The following is a 24,764-nucleotide window of genomic DNA, read 5'->3' on the forward strand; positions in this document are numbered from 1 at the left end:
GATATAGAAGGCAAAATTGCTTTGTGAGCATCCTTGTATTAATAAATAATAAAAAAGTAATTGAAATTCCATAAAATAATGGCAAACACTGAATGTTTCAGAATGGGTAAAATATTTATTTCTATATTCATTTAAATATTCTCAATTCTTTCAGTTATTTTATTAAGATATTGTTGATTTAAAGAGAATAATTTTTACTTATATTAATTAAAATTTTTCACATTTTTATAAAAAAAAACTTTTCAATTGCCTTTATCCTTATTTATTTTTTTAAAATGAATATTTCTCAGGCAGATTCTTGAAAGGATTTCTTATGAATCCAATGATGACTTTCAGAAACATATGCAGATTCTTAAAAGAGTAAATGAAAATATGAAAGTGATAAAAACTGGCCGCATAATCTACGATAGATAAAGAATTTGTTAAAGCACTTTTTAAAAGTAAGCAAATTAAAACATTCATATTGTAAGACCAGCCATAAATATTCAATAATAAAAAATAACTTTGTCAATCCAAAATGTATTTATAATTCATAAGAAAACACAATTAAATCCCTAAATTAATTATATTAACAACTTAAAAACTCCAATGACACAAAAAGGGATATATAAACGTTTTTTCCATAGATATAATTGTTTAACGATAATTCAGAAGTTATAATAAGCGAAACAAAGTACTATTTCAAGCATAATTTATATGTGTAAAAATGAGAATGATTTTCATACGCATAGAAACGTGGAATTACATGTGACGTGAAAGGCGATATGGGACTAAATATAGAGTAATGAAGTTATCTACTGTGTACTTTTCAGTACAGGATCTTGCATGAAGGAACGTATATTTGTCTTTCTTGGAAAGCGGGAAGATAAATGATTGTCGAGCAAATTTATATGTTGTTTGTTGAATCATATTCATTTAAAATTAGGCAAAATCAAAAACACATTAGCATTTTTGCTAAAAATAACGTTGAAATAGAAGTTTTAGCTCAAAAATTTCAATAAATCTGACTTTTTTTCTGAATTGTCATATCAATTCCTTCCGAGACTCGTCTAAGAAGAACAGCCTTTTTGAAGAGGTATGTATCAATTAGATTTGAAACGTCTTGGTTGATATATATATATATATATATATATATATATATATATATATATATATATATATATATATATATTTCTGTATTTGAAAATATATTTTCAAAACTATATTTCCCTGAGAAGTGTTTCAATTTTACGTGTGACGTGAAAGGCGATTAAGGGACTAAATATAGAGTAATTAAGTTATCTGCTGTGTACTTTTCATTACAGGATCTTGCATAATGAAACGTATATTTGTCTTTCTTGGAAAGCGGGTAGATAAATGATTGTCGAGCAAATTTACATGTTGTTTGTTGAATCATATTCATTTAAATCAAAAACTAATTAGCATTTTTGCTAAAAATAACGTTGAAATAGAATTTTTAGCTCAAAAATGTCATATAAATGTGACTTTTTTTCTGAATTGTCATATCAATTCCTTCTGAGACTCGTCTAAGAAGAACAGCCTTTTTGAAGAGGTATGTATCAATTAGATTTGAAACGTCTTGGTTGATATATATATATATATATATATATATATATATATATATATATATATATATATATATATATATATATATATATTCTGTATTTGAAAATATATTTTCAAAACTATATTTCCCTGAGAAGTGTTTCAATTTTACGTGTGACGTGAAAGGCGATTAAGGGACTAAATATAGAGTAATGAAGTTATCTGCTGTGTACTTTTCATTACAGGATCTTGCATAATGAAACGTATATTTGTCTTTCTTGGAAAGAGGAAAGTTGAATAATTGTTGAGAGAATTTGCATGTTAATTACTAAATCATTTTTATTGAAAATAAAGCAATGCAAATAAATTTTTGCGTTAACGTTCAAATAAAATTTCTTTGAATTTTCTGCCCTAAAGTTTCCTATAAATTCGACTTCTTTCCTAAATTGTCATATCAAATCGTTCTGAGACTTATCTAAGAAGAACCGTCTTTGTGAAAAAGTTTGTATCAAATATATTTGACTCTTTTTGGTATATACTCTTTTTCGTAATTTTAAGTATTTACAAAAATAATTTTAATAGATAAAAATTATACGTACCAACTCGTTTGTTTCCGCATTATCATTTAGTTATTGTACTGGGGCTATTTTGTAATGCCAGTAAAATTACATTGCAGAGAGAGTATACCTGATAAATTAGTCTATCTCTATCGATCTATCTCTTACTAACAGTCATTACTGGTGATTCATGACTTGAAAATGATTCATTCTCAGGAAATATTCTGAAATATTTTATAAAAATGTATAAATAGATAATTTTATGAAATATATTTCATCCTTATTATTAGTTCCTGATACTAAAAACGTAAAGAAAATGCCGATGATAAAACTTGATATAAACAATAGAGATAATTATTTTCTCTTATTATATAACACATTTGCTGTCTTCTCAAAAAGCACTGAACTATTGAATGCAGTTCATAAAAGCAAGTTTTCTTTTCTTCAGTCTTCTCCCGAAACCGATTCTAATATTTCATAAATTTCTGCAGGTTCTTTTTTCAAAATCACGCGTGATTTTAATTGTGTATCTATTGTCGGTTCATTTTTTGACTTCCTTCTATGAAAATCGCAAGGCTTTTTTACAGATTTATATTGTTTTAGATACGCCATAACTTAGAAAGCTTTCATAAAAATTTCTACGAAATTAAAAAACAGTTATTATGCATTTGTGCCATCCCTAAATAGTTCTATGATTTTCACACTTAAACAAATTTAGGGACTTTTTAAAGAATTTCATGCACCTGGAATATCAATAAGTTTGTGATTTTCAATTTTCGATGAAATATGATGAATTGGAGTCATTAAAGAATCTTAAAGAACAATTCAAAATATGTCACCGTTGTAACATCAGCAATAAAAAAGGTCACATGTAATTCAAGAAATAAATAAGTAGGTAGACTGAACAATTTCAGAATGATCCCTGTGCGTTTTCTACCAACAAACAACAGCTTTCTATAGAAAGCTGCTTTACTTTTAAGTGCAAATCCGTCCCAAATTTGATTATTGTATCCTATTTGCTTCTGATATTAAAATATGATCATGTCCCAATATTCATCTAAATGCATAAAACTCAGCAGACGTTTCTCCATTTATAAAGGAAAGAGAACTTTTCGAAAATAATTATTCATATCTAGAACTGTACATGAAATTAGAAGGGTGTGTGGACATATTTTATTACACGGCTGATTTCATCAGTCTCAGTTAAAATAGCAAATAATTATTCATTACCTGAAATCTGATATCTAGTTGAGTATCGCCTTGAATTCAAAATATTAACATTAATTATTTTTATTTAAGAAAAATGCTTATTCAATTATTTAAGAAAGCATGTAATATGTTTTTTTTAAAAAAAAAATACTCGGAAATATTTCGTTCTTAAAATTCTGAATCTTAAAATCTTTTATTGAAGATAATTAATTTTTAACAATCATATCACGTTGATAAAACTATTCCTTGTTTCAAAAATAACAATGAAAAATTATATATCTCATTTAGATTTCACAATGAGATGTACAGGAATTTTTTAACAGCTCATTTGTTGAAATTCATATGGTACTGATGAATTTTACTTGTGTTTAATTCAAAACTCTACTCACATAGTTTGTAAGAATGCATAAATAGATAATTGAACCATCTTATTAATTTCATAAATCTATTCCTCGTTTCAACAATAACAATGAAAATTCTGCACCTCACTTTTATTTTATAATGAGATGTACAGAAATTTTTTAACGGCTCATTTGTTGAAATTCATATTGTACTGATAAATTTCGAAAGACTTTTATGTGCATTAAAATGTAAATCTACTCACAAATCCAAGATAAATGTAATTTGACTTTGTGTGAATTATTCTCACTAACAAATTCCATGAAAGCTTGTAATTTTTACACTGCATATTACTACAAATTTATTAGTACTTTTGGCAACATGACAATATTTATTCTAACTTTATTTGGGGGTTGTTCATCTTCAATCTGCAAAAATGCGGAAAATCTGATATTGCCAATCAATTTTTCATTACATTTCATAATTATATACATTCTAGATCATGAAGCTTCTACTTGTTTTCCTTTTCCTCGCAGTTGTGGGAACTGTACAGGCAAAAGGTGAGTTGTAAAGAATTAAATATTTATTAAATTATATATATATATATATATATATATATATATATATATATATAAGCGCAAGCTCATTTTTAGCATAGGATAAATCTTTTCGGAATTTTGATTATTTTCCATTTACAAAGTTAATTAATGGATCTCATCTTCAATAGCAAAATATATTTTTATGCCATCAAAATCGAATAGTTAAAAAATCTGATTTTATATTAAGCATCAGACAAGAAATGCTACAGAGCTTAAATCACTAATTAAGCATCAGACAACAAATACTAAAGAGCTTAAATCACTGAATTAAGCATCAGACAACAAATGCTAAAGAGCTTAAATCACTGAATTAAGCATCAGACAACAAATGCTAAAGAGCTTAAATCACTTTATTAAGCATCAGACAACAAATGCTGAAGAGCTTAAATCACTTAATTATCAGAAATTTATCATATCCACAAAAGGTTACTGCAATAATTTTTGTCAGGCTGAAAATAAAATTGTTTAATGATTTATTTGGGAAATGAGAAGAATTTTATTGAACCACGTGCTTGTAACTCAGAATCATAAATTTATTTTATTTTTTAGACAGTATTATCCTTTGTAATATAATTTAAAATCAACAAGATCACATGAGATGTGATTAAAGCGGAAATTTAGTATTAAAACAAATTTTGATGCAACCCAACCCAAAGATCGGAATGTTATTCTCTTTTTTCATGAGAAGGATCATATAAGAACTTGGCGAAAAGTGGCGAAAAAATTGCATAAAATTTATATTTAAATTTAATTATATCTTAATTTTAGAGTACATACTAAGTATTTGTCGAAACAATACTCTGGTTGATTGGCTGTCAATTTTCCTAACGTTATATAAATATTTTAATTTAAAAGTAAAGTATACTATACCATATTCTAAACTGATGATATTAGAATTTGATTTTGATAAATATTATATATGATTTCGAAACTTTTTATTAATATTACAAAACAAAGAATTCTAAAGTTCCTTTTCCGATTTCATCAATATGAGAAGAAATTTAACACAAAACGGTTGTGCTGTGCAAACAAAACGAAAAATCGAGACATGATTCATGTACGTTATATCAGCGTTAGCAAATCTTAAAATAAAACTTTGAAATCTCCTCTTTTGCCGAATTATAACTTCATACAGGCTCAGATAAAAAACGAAAGCCTATCTTATATGTTCTCTTCCTAATTAAATTACATTTTTCCACCATTATTTCCTTAGTTTTTGGCATTAGATTATCTAATCTAATAACATATTATTGTATAAACAGCTGAAATTCGCAATAAAAAATATTGTGATTGGTGAAGTCAAGTGCTTTATAAAGACGCGTCTTAAGTATCATGCCGAAAAACATTAATGAAAATGTTCGATTCGGTTGACAACATGCATTTGAATCAGGTAAAAACAATAATCAATTCAATGCAATACGAGGAAACGAGTTCAAAGTTGTATGTTTTGAAAAACATTTAACACTAAACTGTTTTGTTTCAATATTTCTTACAAGAATTTATTTGAAAACCACATATATCACTTCTATTTTTAGAACGTGTGTGCCCTCCCATGCCTTTAATTGATTGCCTCGGCGGAATGCATCATGTGGGCTGTTGCTCAAGCTCGGACTGTCATGGAGGAAATGTTTGTTGCATAGGTCGATGTTCAACACACTGTCGACCACCGATATCAGGCGGTCCTCTTCCACCGAGTCTAGGTGTGGATACAGAATTTCATGTATCGCCTGAAAAATGCTCTGAACTAAAGGAAAGCGTAAAGGAAAGTTATACTGATAGAAGCTACTGAAGGCTCATTTTACTGAATATCTGTTTATGCATTCATGCATCTATAAATTAATTAATTTAGAAGCTTGTAGTAAAAGAATATGCAATTCAATAAAAGAAAATTAAAATTTTCATGAAATTGAAATTTCTCATTTATTTTTAAACAAATAAGATAGTTTTAAGATCCTTCTTATTTTAATAAAAAGCTTTCTAAATGCGAAACTGGTTTTAATTATTTTACTAATGTAATTATAATATCATGCAGTTTTAAATAATGCAAAAACTGTTCGGTAGGATATCGCATAGTTTTAAAAAGTTTTTTTATATATATAAATATAAATCTTTTTGCCTATATATATATATATATATATATATATATATATATATATATATATATATTTCTTCTTTTTCTTTGAATCGTGCATTTAAAGAAAATAAATTCTAAAGCGAAGATTGAGAATTAAAATCTTATTTTCACATTGCTATTCGTTAGAATCATTTAATTTTGTTTGCTAAATAAATTTGTCTAATAAAACATTTTTTACAATAGAATTTTATTACAGAATATTAAGATTAATTTCTACTCATGAAGTTTGTCATTTGAATAAACAAAAAAATCTTTAATTCTTACTGCCAGCAACGATTACAAAATTTGTAAGTACAATACTACATTAATATTTTAGTTTTGTTTGCCCATATAAAAATAAAATTATACAAAATCGAGAATAAAAGTTAAAAATCTTACAAGGAGTTTCGTTAAAATTTGGAGAACTATCTACAATTAATAGAAAATAAAATTTCTTAGTGGCAAGAAAATACAAAACGTAAAAATAATGTTTGTTATTAAGGATACAGAACCTGCCTCTTTCTTTAGAGCAATTGTATTTATTATATTAAGTAGTAAAATTTTTGTAAAAAATAAAAATGTAAATTATACCTTAAAAAATTATGCCTCGAAAATCTGAAAAGCTGAAAAATATGCATTAGAGAATGCATTATTAATCTCAATGCCTAAGAGAATGCATTTTTGTAACAAAGAAATTTTTATGATGAATTTCAATAAACTCAAAAAAATCTATGATATGATAGTCGTCACAGTTTCGAAACAAAATAAGATGTTTTCTAATGATTGATTTATAAGAAAATTTTGATTCCCCAAATCTAAATTATAAAAAAAAATTGAATATCAATTATTTCTTCGAAAATTCGGGTAATTTTATGCGACAATTGGAGGATCTTTTTTACATATTAGTTTCTTCAATGCATTTCGTTAAAAATTACTGGTGGCATAAAGATAATTCCATTTTAAGGAGTATTTTTGTAGAAATAGAGAAATAAAAAATTCATATGCATCTGAATATAGTAATATAATATACGGAAATGTGTCTAAACTAATAAGGCGCTATTTTCAAATTCCTTTTTGTTAGTCATTTTCGAGCTTATGAAAAGAAATCTAACGAATTTCTACAACTATTTTGTTGAAGTTAACGTTATTTCATTGTGTGAAGTTATAACTAGACACACATTAAAACTCCTTAACTCTAAAAACAGATCTTCATTTGGCTTAATTTCTTAACTGGAGATAATATAGTGACACCCATGATTCCTTAGGCGAACTTACATTTATCTGTAACAAATTTATTGCTATGGAACATAGAAAATGTCATCTATACCAAATGGGATTTAAGCGTAATTTTAATATCTATGGAAAACACATCGGATTGGGTATCCCTATTTTTCTTTATATATTGCTTCTATTTTCGAAAGAATTCATTGTTCTCATTATTACATAAAGTTCAAAGTTTTCTCCGAGTATTTTATATTCAAATAATTTATTGTGCAGAAAACTGAATATCATTTCGTTCCTTAGAGAGTGAAAAAGAAGAATCAGACGTATAAAAATCATGTGCTGAATATTAAAATATAATTGCTAATTTGCAGTATAAATAAAATCGAAAATCAGTATCTGTATAAAATAATAAGAGTTTAATTGAAAAGAAGAAAAAAGCAAGCTACATTTATTCTGAAATATTTTTAAAAGCTTTGCAAAATCGAGCAATAAATGAATTATCGAAATTTGGAATAGCTCGTCTATTGCTCTGGTGAAAAAGGCAATTTCTTTTAATAAGATAAAATATAAATATATGACATCTTAATTTTAATTGCTACATTGCAAAACTTTAAAATAAAGTAAGAAAGGTAAATATATATTTGAAATAAGCTTTGCTAATCTGTGCTAATCAGAAACGCTATTATGTTAAATTCTCGGCTAATTAAATATCACAGAATCTAAGAAAGTAGCAATTCGGTATACCCCTAAAAGCTGTGGGCTGGAACAGGTAGAATATGCTGAAAACCTCTTTATAAGTTTTTTTAAATTTAATATATTTTATTATTTATTCCATAATAAAAATTTGTGCAAAATCTGTAATATGTATTTTATTTATTTAATTTCTCTCATAATTAGGAGGTTATCCTGAAGGATTAACTAATTCAATAAACGGAAATCAAAAGTCTCATAGATTTGAATTTCTCATTTATTTTCTAAACATATAAATATGATTTAAGGAAATATTATTTTTAAAATCTGTATCAGACTTTTTCTGAAAGTGAAATTGGATTTGTTTATTTTACTACTGAAATTATACTGTCGTCCAGCTTATAAATTGTACAAAGTAATTTTAACAAAGGTTGGCATAATTTAATCAATAAACATAAGAGGAATGTGAAATCTAAGTTTATTCTTTCCTTTTATATAAACGATAAGTGAGGAACAGGTATGTTTCACGCAGTGTGAATATTGTTCATTGTGCTTAGTAGCTTTACACATGGTATCTTTAATAGATCTGGTTTTCCTACCAGTAAACTGAAGTATATAGAAATATAAACTGAAGTTCCTACAGTAAACTGAGTATTAAATTCAAATTTAAATTTTGTTATTCGCCTGATTAGAAAACAAACATTTTTCCTACTAGTAAACTGAAGTATATAGAAGTATAAACTGAAGTTCCTACACTAAACTGAGTATTAAATTCAAATTTAAATTTTGATATTCGCCTGATTAAAAAACAAACATTTTTATTTGAAAGCATAATATTTCAAAGCCATAATACTTTATACCTTTAGTACATAATGTATCTAACAACACACCTAAGGATATTTCAGCAAAATATAGCAATTTATGGTAAACTACATAATGTTTATTCAATACAAGAATTTTTTTGATATAGTTTGAATAGTTAGAATTATACATGGTAAGGGTATATCGGTGTATCACAAGAATAATTTTATTATTATTTTATTAAGTATATTAAATTTCTTTAGAATAAAAACTCATTTCTTCTTTTTAAAACGAAAATCCATTCAAATTTCTTACTATTCAACAAATATATAAAGAATTTTATAATTACTTCGTTTTAAAAGGATTATGCCCTTTTTGTCGATTATAAAGTTTTCTTTAAAATTTCTTGAATTTCAAAAAATTTTGAGAAAAGAATTCAAAAATTACATGAGATATTTTCAGTATGATTTCTCTCACATATGAATTTAATATTATGAAATAAAATAAAATCTTATGTGAAGTAATACACAAATAAAATTTTCATATACAGTTGAATGTAGTAACCATTTATATGTTATTCCACCAAGTCAAATCAGGGTGATGTTTTAGAATAAATTTTATTTCGTCATTGTCGGATGTATAAAAAGTAAGTTCGTGGTTGTTATACCTATATCAATGAATTAAATACTATTTTTTTTTATTTTATTCCATAAAGAGAAGCAACTCCAAGTCTTCTAATTGTACTACACGATTTTCAATAGATTTTTTATTTTATGCGGAGAAAACCATGGGGACCCAATTTTTCTTAAAGGAACTTACATTTATTTGTAACAAATTTGTTCCTTTATTATTCCACAGAAACGGCATCTCTAGTCTAGAAATACAATTGAAATAGCCTTTATGCATAATTATAATATTTATTTATAAACCAAAGATTTATGAACCCTAATATCCTTCATATGTCAAAGACAAATTTTTAAAAAAACACATTGTTTCCAGTATTAATTATGTTGTAAAATGGTAAGTTATAAAAGTTATTAAGTTAGTTTTTTTAATGAATAACAATGTTATTATTTTAAAGATTTTCAATACAAGGGGTGTTCAAATGAAAAGGTACGAAACGTCGTAGCAACGCAACCGTTAACATATTTGTTTATGCCTCTATGGGAAAACGAGACATCTAGGGATGCGATTAAAGTCTTCGGCGTAGATCGGAGCATGCACGGGAGAGAGCAGAGGCTCTTATAAACAGCGCCGTCCAGTTGCGCTACTTGTTGAATTCCTCGAGCACAGAAGAACCATTTACTCCAATGTGTACTGTAAGACATTACGAAGATTACGCAGATCAATCATGAACTGAAGACCGGGGTACTCACGGAGGGTGTGGTTCTATTCCATTATATATTCGAGTTCACACGTCTCCTGGTCAAGTTCAAGTGGGAGCAGCTCGAACATCCACCCTACTTCCCGGACACATCGCCCTGCGATTTTCAAGTGTTTGATGTCCTGAAAAAACATCTGACAGGTATGAGCTTCAACTTGGATGGCAAACTCAAGGACGCGGTAAAGGACTTGGGGGACTATTCGTCACTTGGGGAAGAATGCTGGAAATCTGATGTCATGTGTAGATTTAGCATTGCATTTCATAATTATATGCATTCAATAAAATGAAGCTTCTACTTGTTTTCTTTTCCTTGCAGTTGTGAGAAATAAGCTGGCAACAGGTAAGTTAAAATAAAATATGTTTTGTATTAATTTATAAATTTCTAACACAATTCACATCATTTATGACTAAATGTTGATAAGTTTTAATCAACTGCACTAACATCCTTAAAGTAATGTATTAAAAACTAAGAAGAATATGCGAATGAGGCATTACTATGTTTGTTTTTTCTCGGCTATGAATATAATATGACCATTAAAGTCTCTTGAAACTCACTTAACTTCGCTGCTGATGTTGTCATAAAAATGGTGTCGAGTTATAGTAAAATAACTATGCTACTGGGGGGAGGGGGGAATAGGAACTGTGCCACCTGGAGGAAAACTACAGAGTTAGCATTCTTAAAAACATAACAAATAAAGAAAGAAAAGTGATTTGCAAACATGTAGAGCATCATCGATTTAGTAAGAAAAGACATTTTGTGAATATTAATGCTAAGAATAGAATGGTTAGAAAATGCATTTAAATTGTCGTAACTTCATATGCTGTGACGTCACGAAAGTAGAATGGAAGAAGAAATGATTATCTTTCGTACAGGCAGACATGACATGTACATACGGCAGACATAGGAAATGTCAATAGGCAAATCACCCATATTAAGAGCTAGGAGATCATAGATGTTTTAAAGATGTTCAATATCAAATGAGGTTTGTTATTAAAGTTTGGTGTGCAATTTAGTGTTCAAGTGCACATTTAATAAATTTTGTTTAAATGCATGAAAATGTTCCTTTCTTCCAGATCAAAATCTTAAAATCTCTTTCTGAAAAGAATTAATTTTGAATAATCATATCACTTCGGTATAGCTATTCTTTCTTTCAACAATAGCAATGCAAAATTCTGTATTCCGCATTCCTGTCACATTGAGATTTGCAGAAATTATTCTAATTCCGTTAAAATTTGCATAAAAGTAACGCTGTTAAAATCGTATAACGTTGACTGCAATAGTCAAATGCACCAACCCTATTCACTGAATTAATAAGATTCTTTCTGCGTCTTCTTATCAGTACTATAGATCATTCTGAAATTGTGGTTTCAGTAATTTTATAAGAAGAAATCTAAAATTAGTTTTCAGACTCTTAAATATAAAATAAAAATTTAGTTCAATATGATTTGTTCTCTGGAAGTAAAGCAGAAAGATAGAGGGTGAAAAAACAGCATTCGTAATCCAAATAGAAATCATTTTAAATATAAGTTTTAAAATTTTTTACTCTTACGGAATTATTTTTTTCAAATGATATTAAATCTTAAATCAAACATATTTCTTAGATATTATTCCCTCCTTTGTAGTTTTCAATTAGTTTCAATTTTCGTCTGTTTATTATTTTATAATTGATTATTGTTTACTATATTTTTTATATTGTAATCGACTTATTTAATTGATTTTTAAAATAATTATTAATTTTGCATTTTCTCAAATTTCCAAAATTATTATTCAGAAGGTTATTAACTTATATGACCCATTAATGAGACTTATAGTGATGAGGAACGATTGTTTTTATAAAGATATGCTAAGTAAAATGTATAGATATATTGCTATGCTTAATTTGTTCGTCAGCATGCTTGTGAATCAGGTATAATTAAGAAAAGAAGCAATGATTTCGGAAACGGGTTCCAAAGTTGTTTGTCTTTAAACTGTCTTCATTTAACTTATTGTCCTTTTTTTGAATAAGTTATTTATATCTTTATATTTTAGAAGATAACTTTCTCAGATGTCCTGCTGTGGAAATGGAATGGGATGCCTAAATGGATTCAAAACTGGTTGTTGCACTAATCCGGACTGCTCTGGCGAAAAAAAAAATGTGTTGCTATTTTGTGCATGAAACAAATTTCCAGAAACTGATGGAAGATGGAGAATTTTTAACAGTTTGTTGAAACCCAAGCTGAGTATAATGCACTAAAGATAAAATCTGAAAATGAAACAAGAAAAGAGCTGTGTTATTTCTTGAACATCTGAGTCGAAACAGGTGCTTATTGTCGATAATTATGTAATTCAAGCTTTTAATAAATATGCTGTTTCTCTTATATTTTTAAACAAATTATCATTTAAGGATCATGTTATTTTAATATTTATATGAGGCAATTTATTAAACAGCAAAGACTTATTCGAAATAATTATCTTATTATATTAATTATAATTAACTTTTGTTAAACTTAGTTAATACTAATATTGTTACTAATTGTTACCCAAAAGATCTAATTCCAACTGAAACAAACGAAAATCAACTTAAAGCTGCCTATCTGGATTTAAAAATCGAAATTTCTAATGGTAAAACATTAGTTGGTATCTAAGATAAAAGGGATGAATTCAACTTTAAAATAATTAAGCTTAGTAATTACCATTCTAATCTAAACTTTAAAATTTTCAAAAAATTAATTTTTTCGCAATTTAACAGGATTAAAAGAGATTGCAATAACGAATTTTCTTATATTGAAGCAACAAATAATCACATTAAAAACTTAACTACTTATGAATTTCCCCAAAACTTTTGCAATATCGAAGTTTTAATAAGAGAAGGTTTGGATTCTTTCTAATCTTTTTTCACAATTAAAAATAGGGTTTCTGGTACACGTTAACTAACTCAATAGATGGCGCTGAGGCCCTCCTATTATTTATTACTTAGAATGACGAAGCGCTGCTTTACGCAGAGGCAGCTAGGGACGCGGGAAGCATCAATATTAACTTGGCATGATAAATTTTTTGGAGAAGTTTTACCGGCTACTGGTATTTCTTTCCTTTTTGTTCTAATGATTTTTGGTTGTGAATGTTCTTTTATAGTTTATATCATATTATTGTAATTTCCGCGTAAATTGAAAGTTATAATTTATTGTTTTATTTCTATGAAAACTGGTTTATCTCTAAGGCCTCAATTTCAGGGGACTTTCGGGTCACGATGGGTCAACATTGTTGGACGAAAGTCAGACCCCTCACAGAAAAAAAAATTCCTTGTTTGAATCAATGCCTGAAGGTGACCCTTGAGAAAGTCTTTAGACCGGATTCTTAATTTCTTTTTGCTTATTAATTTAGATAATTAAGACAAACAATGACTTAAGAAATAACAACGTTCTCACGTGATAACTTGAAATTTGCAATAGCAATTTTTTTTTGTAATATTATCCTTGTATTTCTATCAACAATTGTTTATCTTTGAAATTTCTTCCATTTTTTTTTTTGCCCATGTTTATTATACGAATTTCCTTATATTTTTAGCTACGGTTCGCGTAATTTTATAAAGCATTATTATTTTATACTACTATATGTAAGCTATCGCATTTCCATTCTCAAGTAATGTCTTCTTCGGTGCGAACGACGTATATGTTTGCTTGTAATAGCTTTCCCGAGGCCGAATGCCGCATCCTTGTATTACAGCAGAATTTCTTTTTCAGGCCTATTGCTGAACGGTTGCTTCAGGCTTTTGGAACGAAATGTGTTTTATCAGACAGCTTTATGACCTTTGCTACAGCTGAATATGTTAAGGAAAACTATTTGATTGTAGTTTTTTTTAACATCTCTATGCTCAAGTTACTGATCTTTATCGAAGTCATTAACTTCGGGAAACAATTTGTGTTCTATTCATTTAAAATTACAGCATTCTCCTTAAATATTTATTTTATTTAAATCAGTTTGGCTAATTAGCTATAATAATGCTTTGCTTGACTTAATAAAAGGCTATTAATTACTAGAGAATCTTTCTTAATAATTAAAGAATGAAAAGGAAATATTTGCTATGATATTACATCAATAAATTGAAAAACAGAAAAAAATACATTCACAAGAAAAATAACGTCCTTTTATATATCTTTAATCAACATAGTCGTTTATATGTTTTGATTTGCATATTCTTGTATTTTTGAATAAATAAATTATTTCATGTTTCAGTAAATGCATTATCTATTTATTTAGAGCTGTTTACTAAGAGGATATATAAGTAATCGAATAAATCATATGTACCTACACGAATATATTAATAGCAAGCAGATGATAATAAAAAATATATTGATATTTTTATTTTATTAATATTTGCAACAAATTTATTTTAAATCAATTAAATGCACTGATCAATAAGAAAAAATACACTAAAAGTAAAACAAGTTTATTTTTAGGCAAAGACACAAGTCAAATAACATCAATACAACAGGTATAATCAATACACCTGTTATACAAGATATAACAGGTAAAAACTATATAAGTTTATTTTCTCTCCCATCAATTCATCTGTATAATAATATAAATAAAGCAAAATCAAAAAGAATTTCAAATTCGGTTGAAAAAAAAACATTTTCTGAACGCTTTTTTATGACATTACTCATGTCATAATTCATTTTCTTAAAATGGATTTGGCTAAATCTCCCCGTCTTAAAATATCGCACTCTGTCTTGTTCATATCTAAATCGAAGACGCTATCGCATGTGGGATCCGTGCACCTTGTTGCACACGTATATAAGCAACAATTTTTCCATTTCGGACATTCTCTCGTGGAATAGCAACCGATAATTCGTCCATCTCGGCAGGCCATTTTTTTGCTAGAACTCAGATAAATTGGCGGGCAAACTTCTGTAAACTAGAAATTAAATTTTATTATAAGATGTGTAAAATTTCTAGTATCCAGAAAAATTATTTTATGAATTGAGGAGTTTTAGAAACCATGATTGAGATATTTAATTTTTTGTTCAATATATAAAGCTCTGATGTATTCTATCTCAGGAGGCATTTTATGTACAGACAATAAGCAAACAAGGAGTGTTTCGGTGCTCGATAGGCTAGACATTTTGAACTATAATTACCTAACTAGCATAAAGTTCTTATGAAATTTCAATTAGAATATTAGTTAATTAAAAATTAAGCGAAATTTCGTCGCGTTTCTAACATAACTTCAGAAAGTATTGCAACACGTATATAATTTTTACATTTTTTTAAAGTTTAAAAAAAATTCTATAATGCCAATGATAATTACTTTCTATATAATACTAAAATCATTTGTATGATATTATTTAATACACTTTATTCCATAATGTATTTAAAAAGAATTTAGATTTATTTTTTTAAAATATTTTTTGCCTAGTTTCGATACGTAAATTCACGTTGTTGCCCTGAGATTAAAACCTATTTCATTATTTAATATCAAACATTTAATGAAGCGATTTCCATTAATTATTGAAAGTAAAAGAAGAAGGATTCTATTTAATTCGCTCTAATTTACAAAATGTATAATAAAGGGAATATAAAATACCACAGAAATTATAAAGTAGATTAACCAAAAATATAATAGTACAAACCTGTTATTGAACTGGTTTTCATTACAAAAATCCATATATACAATGAATTAAACTTTAAAAAGTTGCTTGGTTTTAATATCTTACGAATTGACGGTATCATTAATATGAAATTATATATAAACGATTTAACTGAAATGAAATATGACTGCTAAACTCAGCCAACTAGCTGAGCGCCAAAGGCATCTATTATATTCATAAAATTTCATAATAAAATGTGTTGGAAAATATTATAATATATAGATTTTTTTTTATTCTTCTGCAGTATTTGATTAGAAGAATTTTAACTTATCTTTCAAATTGTAATTAAAAATAAATGTGATTTTTTTTCTTTTATATTATAGTTTAATTCTTAAAAATAATAATTTTTCAGAATCGAAGGATTTTTTTTTCATTTACAGAACAAAGTATTTACGAACTTTCGAATGAATTTCAATAGTCAAGCACAGCAGGAAAGTGATGACTATGATTGTTTTCATGATCTGGAAGAAAAATTTATTTACCTCATAAGCTCTAAAATCTTAAAATAGCATCCATGAAAACAATATCATGAATTAAATGATATTAATTTTCTCTTGCACTTCTTACGCATTAAAAAAATTGTATCTAAAAATACAACGTTATTTACAGTTATTTTACAATTTAAGATTTTCCTCACAATGAATATTAATACTTTTTTCAATTACAACACTTGCATTTTTGGAAGAAATATAAATTAGAATTGGAATTATTTTATTTTAAAATTAACTAGGTTTGGTTAAGGTAATTAAAGTAATTAAATCATAAATCAAGCGCAAATACTTTGAGATAACATTATACAAAATTTGATATCTTGAAAATAATGGACATGTAGCCACAAAATAAATGATCAACGAAGAATATAACGTAATATTAATTCTTAACTGACTATCACACTCGGATTTAATGTGAGGATTGTACGGGGATATCTAATTTCTTAATTTTAATTTTCGCAGCAGCTGAATTCCTAATGGCATTTGATTTAATATTTTTCTAAGAAGTTTGTATTTTATAACTGTTAATAGATTTAAACTTTTATGTTAGTGTTTTATATCATTAAACTTTTATACTAGTGTTTCATGTTATTAAACTTTTATATTATTGTTTCTATTCTGTTGTATTATATTACTATACTATATTACTGATCATAGAACCCCAAAAATTGAAAATTATTTCTTAATATATATATATATATATATATATTCTTCACTTATTTAATGCACTGTATTTTAAAATCAAAACTTTTTAATTGTAGAATAATCACATTCGTTAGTTTATTTATTAATTGATCTTAATTATATAGCAGTGACAATATTGCATAAAAAACATCTATATTTAATATAGTCAAGAAGCTTGCGTTTGAAAATAAATCAGTCATTAAAACTCTGAAAAGTGCCATTTTAAAATGCACTTGAAATATTTTTCAAAATTTATTTAAAAATATTAAGGCAATGAAAGTATCACCTGAAAGCTTTTTTTAGCTTTTAAAGTTGTATAAAAATTGTTTAATGTAATATTATAAGCCAAAGATATTGAGAAAAATGTTTAAATTTCCTTGAACCTCTAAAATCAAAATTTAAAAAAAAATGTTTGAAGGGCCCTTTCTTATTAACATTTAATATCCGAGAAGCAAGAACAGGTCAAATTGCATTATTATGTAAAATATTATTTATTTAAATTATCAACTACAGTCATTAAAAGAAATTATTTATATATATTTACATATATATAATTACTATTTAGCATGTAATCCCAAAATAAAATTTTTAATGAAAACTCCTTACGAATATAAAAACAGCAAGCTTTCTTTAATAGAAAATCATAAATTACTGTACAATAAAATAAGGATAGTCTAAGGTTTTCTTATATATAAATATATGTATACATACATATATTTAAAAACAAAAATTAAATCCTGATTTTCTTTTTATTTGAAAAAACGTCTAATGAAATTTAGAAACCGATTGAGAAATTCTTTCAAATAGAATTTTTATTAGATAATTAACACTATTTTTCATATTTTAATTCATTCCGGGAATTAATGACTCTTCCAATTATCCATAACTCCACACAATTAATAATAAATATTAAATATTGACTCGCCTTCTATACAGACAATCTTACACCAATTTATTTCATTTTTAATGAGCATATTGTTTAAAATATTGCGTGTACAGTGATTATTAAATATTATTAATTGACAATTTAACGGGAAACAAACATATTCACATTTTTTCCATATTTACGTAAGAAAAATAAGCAGAAGAAGAAAGCAACAGAAGATTTTAAAGAAGAAAAAATTAAATTGTTACATGAGTTGCTCGCACGTGCTTTCTACTTCTTATTTTTTATTTCCAAATTGAAAAATTGGTGTTTCATAGTTTTCTTGTAAATATTATAGAGAATTGTGAAAAAATATTCAATTATATTACTTGCAGGAGTCAGTTCCTCATGAATAAGTAAATAATTTTTGCTTGTTTGTTTGTAAATGCAATGTTTCTTAAACGAAAAAAAAGCTAAAGAAATGAAATTTCATACATGGGCTACACCAAGATTATAAATATCCAACAAATTTTGGCAGAATCGACAAATAGATATAACCATCTATCATTCCGTGCATAAGTCAATACAAGAATTCGAAACCGTAATTGGCTAAGTAAACACAAAACGTGGTATTTTGTATGAGTATAGAATACACTGCTACTCGTTTTGAGTTGATTTCTCACTTATTTTAATAAATTTGTGCAGCTAATGGATATTTTTTAAACTCCCTGTTACTCTAATTTAGCCATTTCATTGAAACGTATTGAAATATATTTATGTAATGTGTAATTGTACATCAAGTAAACCTTTTTGAGAAAATTGGTTCCTTACCTTGGAAATAATACCTTATGAATTAATGTAAAAAAACCATTCTTAAAACTATAATGTGAAAAGGAGAAGAATTTTGATTTGTAATTTTTATACTTTCAAACATTTCTTCAATTTTTTTTTCTATTTTTTTTTTATTTATTTTATTTCTGCGTTTATTTAAGAATATGAAGATTCAATACATTTTACAAAATGCCTAAACTTTATTATGTATTTCCGTTTTTCTAACGCTCATTTCTTGACTTATGTATGACTACATAATCAAAATCGAAAAATTCTTCATTTTTAATTATTTTTGGATTTTCCGAACGAAACCAAAAAAGTACAATTGCATATTGGTTACCCTAGATAACTAAGCCTTTATCTGGAACAACTTATTTCATTTCTATTCAATTTTAGTGTTTGGAAATTAAAATCTTCTTAAAATTTTAAAAATAATAAGATTCTTAACCAATCCAAAAGTTGGTTAGCTCTATAGAGATAAAATTTCATGTCAAAAAAATATAATATTTTTGATGATGGCAACTATAAGCAATAGTTACGAAAGCTATATTGAGCATTCTATAGAATATTTTGAACTTAATTTTCTTTTTTTTATGTATTAGACTTCAAAATATTCGATATAATTATGACCAATATCTCATTATCTAAGACTTATGGTTGTGGGCTAAATAATGAGTGGCTACTGAAAGCTAAACAAAGCAACAACGACGGAAAAAAATCCTCTTGGCAAAATGGAAAGCAAATATATTCTTTTTCATCTACGCTAATATTTAATAATTTTAATTTCAGGCAAAATTAGAACTTGAAAATCATGTTTTAACCTCTAACTTCTAAGATATTGCAGTTATCTAAAAACTTTAAAACAAAACCTGTTCGTCTTAGTGAGGCGCTAATTTGATTTATGTTTCTGTCTTCAATATTAAGGAAATTACAGCGAAATGAATTTTAAGCACCCCATTTCCACCCCCTTTGAAGCTAGATGATTTACGGCTATATTTCTAATAATACATTCTAAGCCGGTTAAAATTCAAATGAAATTGCTGCAGTTATCTTGTTTACGAGAGAACATGTGGAAAGTTTTACACCCATATATATATACACACATGAGTGTAATATGTAAGATACTGAAATGAAATGACAACTGCCCTCAATAAAAACGCCGTATTTAATAAGTTAAAGCACAAATTCCTATCTTTACAAAAGAATTGAATAATACTTTTGTATATACTTGTGGGTATCAAAAGGTCACTTCTCAATCGTCCAAGAAAGTATTTCCAATCTGCAATCTCTTTTCTGAGTTCTTTTCGTTTTGTTCCACTATCTTCTTTTTTCCTTTGGTTCTCACAAAAAGTTTTTGAGCGTTGTCCTGGAAATATCTCTTTTCGATAATCCTTTCTTATACGAAGGAAATTTAATACAATACCAAAAAGTCTTTTCAGGTTGTTTTTTTCCTTGGAACATGACATGGTGAAAAATCTGAATCAGAAAAGTAGTTTTTAAATTCTTCTTTTCAAATGTAGCTTTATCTATGCATTTAGGAAAAGGTATTAGAACTGAATAAAAGTCTTTCCTAACAAGCATAAATGAATTTTTATGGTCAATGCCTTCTTATTTTAGAATCTTGCAGTAGATCTTCTTTGAAGTAGTTTTTATTTTCTACATTTCTGTGAAATCTATGTCATTTAATTAAATATATGTGATGTTCACATTTCACATTATTCTTGTAAAAATAAAAAAAGTACATCTTTTTTACTCTTCACAAATTTATTAGCAATTTTAAATATAGGTATATATATAGGACGTATCATTAATTTGTGCGAACTTCACAAATTTAAAATAGAAGTAATGCTCGAAAAAAAATTCTATTTTCTTGAATATGATGAGACTGGCATTGAGTTTTTTTCTACGTATAAAAAAATTATTCCAAAGTTACAGAAAGAGGATACTCTCACGTCATATTGAGATGTCTTATACAAATCAAGCTAATAATAAAACACCTGGATGGAAATGGATTCATCATTCAATCCTGGCAGCTTATTGTTACCAGAACAACCGTCAACCGTTTTCTACAATAATAGTAAATCCACAACTATTGCATTGCTAATGTTTCGCACAGAGAAATGGCTGATGGTGAAAAATAAAAATGATTTGAGAGGATGAGATATTGAATTCAATGTTCTGAGTAAACGGGAAGTTTGAAAGATCGGCTACGAAATGTTAGTCCAGCTTTGAGCACGGATCTCATCAATGTTGCAAAATGTGCCATGGAAGAATTGATATCCGAAATGTGAACGGGGAATAACAATGCTTGTGAAGATGCGAGAACAACAGAGATTCTGGAATCGTCTATTCGATGTATTCTGCAAGGAATTTTGGAGCTGCATCCATACAGTATAAATATACTTCACCACCTATTACGAGCAGATATAGATGAAAGGCAGAACTGTGCTACAAGGATGCTAGCACAAATGGAAGTTGGTTCACAATGGTCGCTAAACTTCGTATAACGGAAGAAGCCCATTTATCATTGCATGATGACGTCAGTGCCCTAAGCAGTCATTTCTGGGAGATAACCTTTTGTGTACCTGACCACGCTATTGCATTTTCCTCATGGGAATGTTTACTAGGGTTTAACTGCGTCTTTGATCCTGAACCCCCCCCCTTTTTTTTGGAAAGATTTGTTTTGCATGCAGCTGAATACTTTATCCTGTACTGAATTACTGCAGAACCGCATGTTATGCTTTTACGTGGCCATGTTGTACCTGAATACAAGGGAAGAAATATATTTTACCTGCCGTTATATTAATGAAAAATTTTGATTCCGTTCACCACTCTGCACGTAAAGTTAAGACGCTCCGATTGAACACTTTCACACACATGCACAAATAACAATTGATTAATCGCGATTGTAAGTTTAAGTGGCTCTTACAATCATCAGACCTGTCCTCCCTTAGTCCACTTTGGTGGCACTAAAAGATGCCATTCGACGGAGCGTCGATAACATTTGATGCCAATATGCAAAACTCAACTTAAATAAACAATAGCATGAATCATTTGTTATTACCAAATTATTAAGTATGGTAGTAATTTTAAACGCAATTTGCTTTAAAACAGAGCACAGAGACATGTTATTGGGCTCTGTTTCATGATCTGATTGTGTTTTGCCTGACTTGCATAAAACGTCTTGGTTTGACATGAGTGCTCTTTTATTTTTGGAATCACTTTTTATATATTGAAAAACAATTCAAAGTTCTTATAATCAGAAACAAACAAAACCGATTTTTTTTCCTAATAGGGCTCTTTTTAGTATGAATTTTCAAGTTTTCACGAATTTTTACTCCTTATCTGAAAGTCATGCATCATTTAAGCATTGCTAATTTTACTATAAGTAATAAAAATCAAAATATTTCTAACACAAAATCATTTCAGGATTTTGGATCACTTAAGTTCACAATAAAAATGTCAACTTGCAGAAAAATCTGCAGTGAAACAATTTTATTTCAACATTACCTCTGCTAAAATTATCAATATAATTTTCTATTTATTACTTAAAATATAATTTTAAAAAGTTTAAATTTTAGATGTTTTAAACATTTCAAGCCTAATTAAGAATATTCACAATAATATGATATTAGCTGAAATACTTGTTTGATATGAAATGACATTGATATGATATGGCAAATATTAGATTTGCCACATTTTATAAAAAGTAATTTTTCTAAACTTGAATTTTCATCCTCCTCAAAATCAATAATAAAAATATATAATTTTTTTAAGAGCAATCACGTAGGAAAGCTTAAGTAAATTTTGAATATAGTTTAAATTGAAAAGTAAAGGAATTGATTTCATAATATTAAATTATAATATCAGTGAATTTCTTCAATTCGCATTAAACTAGATTCTTTACTTATATAGTGCATAGTTTTATTGTTTTATATTTCATAGAATAGTTATATTGTTTTTATTAGTCAGCATGTTATAGTGATTTCCTCGTTGTTAAACTGTTAATACTGAAATATTAACTGTTTTAGAATTACACTTTCCCTTTTTGAAAATATTAAAAGACATTATCAAAACAATCGTCCAAATAATTATTAGATCTTAATTATTATTTCTAACAGTATGATTGACGAATCATGTCTTGATAACTATTCAAGTCAGCCACATCTTTATGAGTAACAAAGATATAATTTAAAATGAGTTAATTAAATTTTGTGGAAATAAAACGTTTTACTTGCATCTCTTTGATAAAATATGCCAAGAAACTAAAATCAATATAATTGGGAAATCAAAATAAAGCATAAAATATATAGCTCAAGAAAAGAAGCAAAAAATAAATGTTCTTTATCTCCCATTTTATAACTGATTCGAAAAATTTTTAATAACGCAAAACTTATTAAATCAAATAATGATCACTGCCTTGAATGAGTTTGAAGTAGGTAAAACATTTTTAAAAAAATACAAGTAATTACAATAAAGTGAGTCGATTTTGATGTTAGAATGAACAAAATATTAACCAAATATATTTATAAAATAGAATATTAAAGACAAATATTAAATTACACTCAGAAAAAAACTAATTTTAAACATGAAAAACTAATATTTCATTTTGTTTGATCATAATCATGGTTATAAATTAAATTTCGTATGGCGCGATATGGACAGTTAGAAGAATTAAATTTTGCAGATTCTTCATTACAAAACTAGGAAATAAATTAGATTTTCATGAACAAAATATTTTGAAAATTAAAAAAAAAAAAAAAATTCTTAAAAATTTATTAAAATTCGGGTAAATTTTTCTCATTATAAATTTAGTATCATTCTTGTGAAAGAAATATCTTTCGAAAATAGGACAAGAAAATACAGAATTATTGTTTATCTTTTAAATAACAGAATTATTAATTAATTAATTAATTAATATTAGGGAATAGAAAGTTGACAGTAATTCTCCTCCCGCTTTAAATAGTATGCAAGCAAAATTTCATCATGAGTAAAAAAAAAATGTAGTTTTGTGAGAGAAGTTAGTTTTATATAGCTTTTCGATGAACATTTTGGTTAGAACTAATATAAAAAAAGTATCTATAAAAGTTATCGTAAGAAGTAAAGAATAATGATTTATTTTAATTTACTTAATATTTGAAAAGCAAAAGTTTAAAACAAAAAATATATTTCACAAGTTATAAATGAAACTGTCCATTATGCATTTCCAAGAGGTAACCAATTTATGAAAATAAAGATAATTACATCAGAAAATTGTGAAACCAGATGCCGTATCTTATGAATTAAAATAAGTTATATGTGTTGAAATAGTTTTATTTGCTTTGAATTCAACACATATAAGTGCAATGTTTGAATAAAGCAATTAATCGATATTTACCTTGGAAAACGTTGCATAAGGAAATGAATTTATTCAATAGTCATCTTTCTTTCTTTCTTTTTGTTCTTATGTTAAAGTCATTACTAATTATTATTTTCTAGAACATTTAATCCATGCTTTTGAAAGTTTGAAATGAAGGAATTCAGATATGTATGATTATATTTATAAATTTCCTGATTGATGGCATATTATTGTAAGTAATAATAATATAATTTTTAATAATAGTAACTGAAATCGTAATATTATCATAATAATTATTCTTAAAAAAATATCATAAATCAGTACTAATATAATTGTTAATAATAGTAACTGAAATCGTAATATTATCATAATAATTATTCGTAAAGAAATATCATAAAATGAAATCTTTATCAAAAAGAATAATTTCAATACAGGGTGTTTCCTGATCTCCAAACCATATTCAGAG

The 24,764-nt window shown here is 26.9% G+C and overlaps 1 protein-coding gene across 1 annotated transcript; it reads left to right on the forward strand.

Annotated features, from left to right (window-relative positions):
• Positions 1-978: 978 nt before the first annotated feature.
• Positions 979-6,155, forward strand: LOC129981153 (U15-lycotoxin-Ls1d-like). Its single transcript, XM_056091860.1, has 3 exons — positions 979-1,075; positions 4,150-4,210; positions 5,785-6,155. The coding sequence occupies exons 2-3, from the start codon at positions 4,153-4,155 to the stop codon at positions 6,036-6,038; spliced, it is 312 nt and encodes a 103-aa protein (XP_055947835.1). The 5' UTR covers positions 979-1,075; positions 4,150-4,152; the 3' UTR covers positions 6,039-6,155.
• The last annotated feature ends 18,609 nt before the right edge of the window (positions 6,156-24,764 follow it).

Source organism: Argiope bruennichi, chromosome 1 (assembly GCF_947563725.1).
Source record: "Argiope bruennichi chromosome 1, qqArgBrue1.1, whole genome shotgun sequence".
In the NCBI taxonomy this organism is placed as follows: Eukaryota; Metazoa; Arthropoda; class Arachnida; order Araneae; family Araneidae; genus Argiope; species Argiope bruennichi.